The sequence below is a fragment of the Beta vulgaris genome, chromosome 3, assembly GCF_026745355.1.
Source record: "Beta vulgaris subsp. vulgaris cultivar EL10 chromosome 3, EL10.2, whole genome shotgun sequence".
Classification (NCBI taxonomy): Eukaryota; Viridiplantae; Streptophyta; class Magnoliopsida; order Caryophyllales; family Amaranthaceae; genus Beta; species Beta vulgaris.
The window spans coordinates 24,873,042-24,883,818 of NC_079204.1; the positions used below are offsets into that span (position 1 = coordinate 24,873,042).

The 10,777-nt window shown below is 37.1% G+C and overlaps 1 protein-coding gene across 2 annotated transcripts; it reads right to left on the reverse strand.

Moving 5' to 3' along the window:
* Positions 1-397: 397 nt before the first annotated feature.
* On the reverse strand, positions 398-8,896 carry LOC104906798 (hypothetical protein). Of its 2 annotated transcripts, none has more exons than XM_010695613.4 (10): positions 8,674-8,896; positions 7,984-8,360; positions 7,663-7,799; positions 6,629-6,742; positions 6,465-6,542; positions 6,051-6,224; positions 4,097-4,250; positions 2,883-3,043; positions 2,683-2,809; positions 398-2,540 (listed from the first exon to the last, which is right to left on the reverse strand). In XM_010695613.4, exons 2-10 carry the CDS (start codon positions 8,302-8,304, stop codon positions 825-827), a joined length of 2,982 nt encoding a protein of 993 aa, XP_010693915.1. In that variant the 5' UTR covers positions 8,305-8,360; positions 8,674-8,896; the 3' UTR covers positions 398-824. The 2 variants fall into 2 exon arrangements, with proteins under 2 accessions (XP_010693915.1, XP_010693914.1); XM_010695612.4 differs by having other exon boundaries at positions 6,459-6,542.
* Positions 8,897-10,777: the final 1,881 nt, after the last annotated feature.

Sequence of the window (10,777 nt, forward strand, 5' to 3'; positions counted from 1 at the left end):
TATCTCTCTCCTCCCACATGGGTCCCTTTTCTTTTTACTCTCTACCTCTCTCTTCTCCAAAAATTGCCTAGGAGTCCGTGAAATAAGAAGTGTAGCGAGTAAAAAAGAAACGGAGGAAGTATATTTCTATCCTATTTTCTACTTTGATTATAATTTGGGTGTGACGGGAAAGTCAAGTCGTTATGAATTTGGTTAGAACTATAATTTTGGAGTGGAAAATTTTAGAGTTCTTGCAATTGCATGTGCACTTTTAGCAAATAAATAAAGACCCCCCACAAATGTTTAAGCACTTACAAAATGAGGGAGAATAATCTATAGTAACAACCATCAACATAATACCCCCTCCCCCCTAACCCCCAAAACCAAAAATCAGAAAAGAACAGCAAGTGGAAAACCATTTCATGAACCTCACCTGGGGAAGTAAGAAATTTATTATGACTGGGATGCCATAGTATACAGAGCACTGATCAACAAATGCTAAAAAGAGCTGTCCGCCTTCGAATGCAGAATTTACCTTGAAATAACCCAACCCCGAAATAAACCTCTAACCATCAAAAGAAAAATGAGTTCCCCAGAAATAAAATCAGAATGATAATAATACAAGAAATCACCTGTTGCAACAAATTCTCCTTGGATACTTAGCATTCCAAGATCTCTGACGTGCCTATTACTAACTAGCTATATACATGGTGTGGGTCTCAGCTGTTGTATAGGTATGTACAACGTGCCTATGATCCTATTTCTCTCCTTATGATTGGCCAGACCTCCACATATGCATATCTCCTTCATGCTTTCATCAAAGATTAGTTCCAACATAGAGTCTGTTATTGATTCCAAGATTTCAAGAATGGCTTTCCAGAAGGATCATGTAACGTCGAAGGCTGATGTCCCAAGCTCATCCACCCCATGCTGGGATTCTTCAACGTACTGGAAGCTTCACCACCACTCAAGTAGTCAAATGGAGAGACTGTCTGCGGCAAAGGATTGCTTGTCATGGGAATTCCCGGAGGGATCTCCTGTCCATAGTTTGTTGTTGGTGGGATCATTTGTTCAGTGGAGCCAACAGGACTGTATGGGCCCCGTGAGCGTAAATTGCATTGTGTGAGGACACTGTAGAGGCTCTGGTCACCTGTGCTAGTACTTCCAAGACTCTGGGTTTGGAAAACTGTAGCATCTGACGAGGACCAGCCACCATGAGCTCTGTTTTCAGTAGCAAACCAGTTGTGGTTCAACAATTCCCCTGAACTTAATTGTGAAGGTTGAACAGGGTTTGGAAGACGGGTGGCGTTACTCCAGTCTCTTACATTTACGGATGAGAACTGTTCTGGTCCTTGAACAGAATACCTACTGTTGTCAGAGTAAATGTTATCCTGAATGCTCGGATGCATATATAGCTCACTCTGTGCTTTCTGTCTATGATGTTCCAATGCAAATGGTGGCTGCAACTGCTCCCGAAAATGGCCCGGGAACGGATTAGCAGGCTCCAAGAGAACATTAGTTGGATGGAACTCAGATCCAGGCTTCTTTTGTTCCTGATGATAACCTTCTCGCTTAATTAGAGAATGCAGCTCATTTCTGTCTCGATTCGGAAAAGGATTGAAAAAAGGCATATGACTTGTATGCCTGTTCAAAAGATCTTTGGTCGTGTCTTCTTCAGGTATATCAGACTCGAGATCAATTAATTGGGCTGGCTGCTCCGTCACTAATTGAGGACGTACAAGACAGACTTCGGCAGAGCTAGTCTGCAAAGTTGTCGGAATTATTGGATGAGTGTGATAAGTTTCAGGCAATCCAATTGAAGACCACATGTTCTTCAGTGATGAGCCGGGTATTTCCTCAGCAATGGGAGCAGTTGCAGAACTGTGAGTCTCAGGGTGTGAAACTCTAAGACATGCTTCAGATGTCAGTCCAACATGCTGCTCAGGCATGGAACTTGTGTCACTTGTGTCAGAAGTAACAGGATTATTACCTGCATTTAGATCCATAGGAGTAATATCCTCATTGCCATTTAAAGGAGGATCTAATGAAGATTTATTTTCAACCAAGGATGGATCAAAAGTCCCGTCGACATTTAAAGAAGGATTCAGCAAAGACTGATGCTCCATGCAGGATGGATCAAGCTCCTCGTTGACATTTAGAGGGTGATGCAAAGACTCATTTTCCATGGAAGCAGATAAATCAAATTGTTCATTGACGTTTAAAGGAGGATTCTGCAATGATTGAGACTCTACAGAAGACGAAGGATCAAACTCTTCCTTGACATTTACAGGATGCTTCTGCAATAATTCAGTCTCCATGGAAGAAGATGGATCAAACTCTTCATTGACATCAAGAGGATTTTGCAAGGGAAATTCATCCTTTAGAGAGCACGGATCAGATCCCTCCTCATCATTAATTGAAACAGAATCCTGAGTCATCAAGTCATCATCTTGGTGGTCATCTGATGCCCCTTGAGAAGTATCCCCATCCCCATCCCCATCCCCATCCCCATCATGAGAAGATGCGCGTTCCTCATCAGAAGGGTTAACCAAATTCTCATCCTGAGTTGTAAAAAAAAGAACAGAGCAGATTTTAAAAATGAGAAACCCAACAATCAAGATATACAACAATTATGAGCAGACAATTGATAGACGCGTGCCCCACAATTCTAGGAATGGATTATGGAAAACTATGAGCACAAACCTCCGACTGAACCCCCAGTTTCTCTTCTACTTCTTGACATAGAGAATCCATAATTTGCCGCTTCTGTAACTGTATGTTTTTCCAGTTTTGAAAAGCAATGGGAAGATCTCTGTTTGCCAAGTTTAACCTATATAAGCACAATCATCAGACTTTTGAAAGATTTTAAAATGAAGACCAGGGCAGACAATAAACTAACATACCAGTGCTCATGGAGTCTCTTCTGCTCTTCTTCCACAAACATCTCATATGGTTTTACATTGGAGCTATCAAGGCTTCCCAGCAAACGATTAAGAGCCTTAGATTGAATACTTGAGCCAGACTGCCTCATACTCTTAACAAGTTCATGCTGCTTCTTACTAATCTGAAAGATATGAAAGGCCGTTGGTCAAATCCCTGATAATAGAAACATTATACATATCCTCATACAACAGGTAAATACTAAATACAATGTCAAAATCTGACAAAGATTCAATAATTGAAATGGACGTTAACACCTACACTCAGCTTGCACAACTACAAGAAAAACAAACAATGGGGTTTTTGATTTCTATCCAAAAGGAAAGGGAACACACATCACGGCTTGTTAACAGGAACAGGAGAAAACCAAGTCACAACTAGCGTGCAGACAAAGTGTGTTACTAACTAGAGGCATAACTTAACAACTCAGTGGCAAAAGCAGCCCACATTAAGAAATAAAAATTGATTAAACAGAAGCTTCTCATCTTAACCCTTATGATTTAATTGACCTCACACCTCCTGCCTGTTATAAGCCACTTATAGACAAGAGCAAATAGCAATCTCTTGTATATTCAGTAACAGTTTCACTTTTCCTTAGAACCTTGCCGTTCAAGTATCATGCTAAGCACATAAGCTATGGCTCAAAAGACCTACAGCTTGCTCAGAGTTCATACAAACTCCCATAGCATATTATAGCTTACATAAGCCTGCTATAAAGCATTCAGAAATTAAAATTGATTAAACAGAAGCTTCTCATCCGAACACCAGTTGAAACTTATGATTCAAATGGCGTCACAACTTGAGCTTCAAACATCGTCTTCATAAACCGTAAAATCCTCCTGTCTGTTATAAGCCACTTATAGACAAGATCAAATGCAATCTCTCACAAACAGTTTCATTTTTCCTTAGAACTTTGCCGTTCAAGTAGCATGTTGTAACTCGTAAGCTCATAAGCCATGGCTCGCAAGAAGTTGCTCACAGTTCATACAAACTCCCAACGCACATTATACCTTACAGGCTTACATAAGCCTGTTCTATAAAGCATTGTAACAACAGAAGCACACAAGAATGATGCAATATGCTGAAACTGACATGATGTATGCTCAATAGAACAAGCAACTCATATTTTAAAAACATTTACCATATAAAAACTTGCACGCGTAATTAAGAATGTTACCTTCACATAAGACATATATTTAGCACCATCATTGGGGGTCATGTTGGGCTTCTGCAGTTTTTCTGCTTTCTTACATTTTGATAGCACCTTAAGGCCATTAGGAGCAACCATCAACTTCTCATGTTTGTCTTTCATTAGGTCCTGATTGCGCATCCTGAAATGCAAGCAATTTAGTTACTCCCACAAAACCAAAAGAGGTAAACAATTGACATTGTCATAGCCATAGTGTGACAGAAAATTGGCAGAGACAGTAAGGAAGAGCCGAGAGAGACCGGTATTCTTCCACTCAAAACAACAGGTACATGCCGATAAAAGGCACCAAATCTCGCTGACATAAACTAAAAAATCAGGGTAAAAAATACAAATAAGTTTTATCGCACAATCAAAAAATGCTTCATACAAAAAAAATTGCTTCATAATTGTCTAACAGGTTGAACACACAAATTGTACAATTATAAAAGGGTGGATGTAAAACCTGCAACATAATGACAGGTTCAGTATATACATGTACTAAAAATAAAGAACGAAACATTCAGGGGAGCCTCTTTTACTCATTGTGTTGAGAAGACGAGAGGATTTTCATACAAGTTTCACATGGAAAAAAGCAAGGCATCAAGTCAATTCCCTTTTCATTGCAATTCCATCAATCAAAATCATCCACCTCAGGAAAATGAGTAAATAACTGATTGAAGACTTCTACTAGTACCTCCAAGAAACAGGCCTGAAAGGTCCAGGTCATATACCAGCAGACACTACCATTTGAAAATATTTTCTCCAAAAAAGCATAAGTGGTAAGAAAGTACAATCACTTCAATGACAATGTCAAAAACAGTAAGAAAATTATCAGGAGGCGGAAAAAAAAACTTCGGAGTTTGGACTGGTTGCAAATAATTTTGGAAAATTACTGCAGTAACAAGTACAGATTATAGCTAATTTCTGCAGCACTTACAATGACACACGTTACATGAGCCCCGCATATGTAACTTTACGGTACCACAGATCCACATATAGGGAATACTTATTCCCAACATTATGCTAGACAATAGAAATTAAACCTCCTTCCCACCATTTGCTTGTCACTCCTTTTTTAATGCTCCAAATTGTCTGCATACTTCTACATATATACCATAAGATAGTGCATTGCAATTTCCTTCTATACCCGTGAAAATTGTGAATATAAACTACCGTGAGTAAATTTTCCGTGCGTGCCAGCTCAACTCTCTCATTGTATACTTCGACAATGAACTCAAACAACTGTCAGACACTTGCCAGAACCCCCCCCCCCCCCCAAGCATGTATCAATAATCATATGATACCAAGACCTAATTTCCCCTATTATCCATAAAACTTCCTCCTGCTCTCTCTCTCCCCTCTCATTCTCTGCCTCTCTTTGAACATTAACAGCGACTGAGAGGAGAACCGTTAAAGGTTGTCCATAGCTAATAGTCATGGGTCCCCACTTCGATTGATCTCATCTACTTAATTAGCAACATCAGTAAGAATCTCACATCATATCACCAAAAAAAGGTTAAAAAAGAAGACCAGGAAGGCAGTGAGATGCAAAGGCTACTGTTAATTGCTAAAGGTTCCCAGTTTCATTGACCTACTACAGATGGTGGCAGGAGAGAAAGCGGATGACCTCGTGAAGGGAGGAAAATGGAGACAAAAAGAGTAAGGCAAAGTTTTTACAGAGATATTTGAACTCATATATTAGTTTTAAAAAGGAAAACGGTGTTGTTATGTTGCAGAGGCTAACAGCAAGTAGGATGTTGCTTACTTTTTTTGTTAATACAACAATGATAGTGGGATATTTCTTAGTATTAAATTTTCTAATAGAAAATACTTGTACGGAAACAAACAAAATTAAGGCAAAAACGAAAGTAAACAGAAACAGCCACAGTAATAAGTAATAAAGAAGATTATAGAATATCAAACTAAGCAGATCTATAGCTACCTCTTCTGGATCTCAGCATCTCTGATAACAGACAGCTTCTGATTATCGCTATAATATAATTTTTCTTCAGCAATTGAAGACATCGATTCAGACTTAACAGCAAAATTCTCGTCGGGTCTGTGACATTTGTGTCCATTTGCATCAGGCATAATGATCTTCTCATGCCTTTTTGACCTGCTCATAAATTAGATTTAAAAAACTTGAGAACTACAGTTGCGCCATCGTATTAGAAATTCAGTTCATTATTCACAGATGATAGAATTTATTCCAATTGAACTCAATCTACGGGATCCCTAGTGTCCAACTAACAATGAGTGTATCTTTGATTCAACTTATTGCAAATCCTTGTTACTTATTTCAGCTTGGAACATAACCATATAAAAGGAACTTAGAGTTAAAACAGCTAACCTTGACCTGATCTGTCGAATTTCAGCTTCTGGATCCTTTGAGCTTGCACATCTCTGCTTCATGTTCTGCAAATTTCTTATCATGCTGGCATAGAAATGCAAAATAACCTATGACTCACCAATGTTGAATAGTGGGGAAAATTTAATTAATAAGGGAAATTAATGCTATACCTGTCATGGTATTGTTGTAGCTCCAAGTAATATGCTTTTTTATTAGTTTTAAAGGACTTCTCAAGGTGAAGAATAGCATCAGGGTGAAGATCACCAGAACAAAGTGAAGAGCCCCTGCATATAATTATTAGCATATAAATCTCTAAAGTCACATGATAATAATAACGATAATACTAATAACAACGATAATACTAATAACAAACACTCAATATAGAGCCCGTCATAGGCTAGTTTAAAAAAAATTATATACAAGTTACATACTAGGGCAAGTCAAAACCATCAAAGACTTAATCCAAATAGGATGAGCTCGACACCATAAGGCAATAATTTATTTTCGATGGTCGCCCACATTGTTTCTTTTAAACCTAATTTCTTCATATCATTCTTAGTGCCCTTTATTCAAGTCATATGTGGCCTTCCCCAACTTGTTTTGAAATCTCCATAACCCCAACTCTCCACTACTTTAATATTGTATTATATAGGCTAAGTCTACCATGCCCAAACCAACATAACTTATTCTCTCTTATCTTACCCCTCAACATTCACAACTCCAACCTTATTCCAAATTTCTTCATTTTGAAAATTATCTCTTAAAGTGTTCCCCCTCATCTATCTCAACATATGCATCTATGCTAACCCCATCTTCCTAATATGATTCTTCCTAATACCCGTACAATAATAGAAGAGCCATATGTAAAATATGATTTCAACATGAAAGTAGTTAAAGAATGAAAAGATATCCTTCTTGAGAAATCCGGCATAAAGAATTCAATTGTGGACAATTGCTACCACAATTTTTTCCTTAAGGAATAGTTTACAGTGTTCACTGCTACTGAGACTTGAACCCCTTGACATAAATTCATCAGTCCAGACTTTGATGAATTTGTTTACAATTTTCTTCCTAACAGAAGGTCCTCGAGACGATCTCAAAGTTACTCCAACAAGATGCACAAAGTGATGGATGACAGGAAGATTGCGCAACTGAAGAGCAGAAACCAAAAGGCAACAAGCACCTTAAGCAAACACAATCTCACCATTTAAGACAAGGGTTCCCGAAACAAAAGTTGTCACCAGAAAGCAAAGCTTGCACGACTTCATCGGCTTCAACCCCCGCAGGAAGGAACTGCACAAGTAAATTCCTCTCTTTTTCTGTTAAAAGAGACTGCCAAACCTGCAATCGCGATGATACTCAACACTTAATACGACGAAGGAACAACCTCTAATTCTCCCTACGTAACGTATTACTAGCAACATTTGGTATTATTTGTGAGACGACGTAAAATATTTAATTGTTGCTAGTAATTCGTTACGGAGGGAGTACTCAAAATAATTAATCAAAAATAAATAACAATCACCTCATAAGAAAGAACTTCAGCCAAATCATTCAGCTCAAACACATCCCTCGGAACGGTAACGACATCCGCCAACTTAGCGTTACTACAAGAAGCTGAAGGGATAAATGGACTAAATTGTCTCCCAGATATCCCAATTTGATCCTCTTTAGCAACAACCCTTTTTCCATTATCATCCCATTTAAGAGAAACATGAGTATTATAACTAAAATCATATTTGGGCGATCTCAAATCCCTCCTTTTCGCCCTACTCTGCTCCAGAAATCCATAACCGAAAGCAGTAGTAGTAGAACTCGATCGTCTTTTACGCTGATCAGCTGCCATTGGCGCAATGCTAAAGCTTTCCCAAGTGTCACATCATACAACCTAGTTATCTTTTACTGTAAAAGCAAAATTGTACACCTTAAATACAAATTTCTCAATAACTATAAACGTTAAATCAGAAACACTACAAATTGATGAACTCGTGCAATTAAAAAAACGAGATTTTTTGCAATCAGCAACGCTATAGCATTCCCAAGTGTAACATCATACAACCCAGTTTATATTTTACTGTAAAAAAAAAATCAAAGACCTTTAATTACAAATTTATCAAATACCAAGAAAACGTTAAATCAAGAACAACATAAATTGGTAAACTAGTATAAGAAAAAACGATTTTTTTTCTTTGCAATTAGCAGTGTGATGACTTACAGGGAAATCGTCTGGAAAAGTGGGTCGGCGAAGATGAGAGAGAAGATGGGAGAGATGTGTTAGGCGATTGAAGATAAGATGGGTAGCGGAGAAAAGTAAAGAGAGGAGAGAGAAAGTTAGGGTTTGAGAAGGGCAGACATGGAGGAGGTGTTCAGGAAAGAGATGGGGTTTGGACAATGGACATTGAGGTTCAGGATCCAGAAAAGCCACATCGACCGTAATCCAACACCTTTTCTGAAAAGAAAATAATTAAATATTACACGAGTAATTTACTCGAAATTCTCATAATAATAAATGGATTATCAGCACTACTTATTGGCCTGAACTTATTTGACCTTATCTGAACTGAATTTATTAAACCTGAATTGAACTTATTGGAACTTATTAAGGCTATGTTCAGTTCACCTTATTTTTCCTTATTTCAGATCTAATCAGATCAGATCAGATCAGAAAAAATAAGTTCAGATCAGATCAGATCATGCTTATAATTAAAAACTCATTATTATTATTCAAAAGGATTATTATTGTTGTTGTTGTAATTATTCATTATTAATATTAGTAATTATTATTAATTTTATTCTTATTATTATAAATTTCATTATTATCATTGATTTTTATTTTGTTGTTATTAAATAATACAAAATTAAAAGCCATGTGTTAAGAACATAAGATTGGCGCAAAAATAAGAAATATATAAAATATGATAGCTCAAATTCATGACAACGAAACTATTAAGTTCGGATTACATTTCAAAATAAGCTAAGTGCGAGATACAAATTATAAATTTAGATCTGGTATTCTTCCTTCTACCGAATTCCAAATCTCTTCAGCTATTTGAAGTTGCACCCTATCCATTTCTTTCTTGCGCAAGTCATTGAACATATCATAATCTGCTCTACTTGGTGCAATATTTACGGTCCTTGATATCGGTATATCCAACTCATACAATCGAATGAAATTTTGGAGTGTGAATGCAGAAACCATAATAGCCAATTGATATGGGACATCCATGTTCGGCATGTTTGACAATATTTTCCATCTCTTTTTAAGGGTTCCAAAACATCTTTCAATTGTAGTACGGAGAGATGAGTGACGATAATTAATGTTTTCTAGCATGCCTTCTGGAGGGGGGCCATTTTGAAATTCAGGAATGTGATATCTTATATTTTTATCTTTAACTGGACTCAAGTATCCAATAGTATTTGGATATCCAGCATTTACCAAATAGTATTTTCCTGTTAAAAAATGAAAATGTAAATATTTTTTCTTGTATTATAGTTGCAATAAAACAAACTTTTTACTTATTCATACCTGCAGGGGGGTGTGGAAATTGAAATTTGGGTTCACTTAAGCAATGACTCCAAACCGTGATATCATGAGCACTCCCTTCCAATCCAACATTGACGAATGTGAATAATCTATCAAACGAACATGCAGCCAAATCATTCCACGTTTTGTTTCCTTTGCGTCCTCGAAATGCTATACCATCATTGTCGCTTACAAGTGCATTTATATGAGTCCCATCTAGAGCTCCAACACAATCCTTAAAGCATAACAAAAAATAATGCGTTATTGCCATTCTAGATAGAAGATATAATATGCCAAGTAATGCGGTGTAAAATTATAAGGTGGTGTGAAGTGTTACCTTAAAGAATGGCCAATATAGTTGGTTTTGCGCTATTTGTGCAGGCGCTTCATTCAAATCTTGATATGGTCTTATGATCTCAGTAGACAGATGAACCATTGCTTTCAATACTTGTTTGAAATAGAAACTAATTGTTGCAATTGAATGTTGAAATCGATCAGCAACATCACGATAGGAACTTCCTTTAGCCATAATATATAGAAAAATTCCTATTTGCTCCGCTACTTCGATGAATCTACCACTTGATAGTAAATTTTTTTCCTATAAACAAGTAACCAATTGTAAAAATATATTTCTATCTAATCTTAATTGCTCTTTAAATAGATGGGGATGAGCATGTAACAATCTATGTATATATTCACTACCACCTTCTCCACCTATCCTTAAAGGTAGTCTTTCAATTGGTGTGAGTAATCTCTTCAACTCCTCTAATGCAATGATTGTGACACAAATCCGAAT

Excerpts from the sequence above, each read along its gene's own strand:
- LOC104906798 (XM_010695612.4), bottom strand. The coding sequence starts at position 8,304 with ATGGCAGCTGATCAGCGTAAAAGACGATCGAGTTCTACTACTACTGCT. Across the intron at positions 6,543-6,628 it reads CTACAACAATACCATGACAG|CATGATAAGAAATTTGCAGA; the intron begins GTATAGCATTAA and ends TTTCTATGCCAG. Across the intron at positions 3,044-4,096 it reads AATATATGTCTTATGTGAAG|ATTAGTAAGAAGCAGCATGA; the intron begins GTAACATTCTTA and ends CATATCTTTCAG.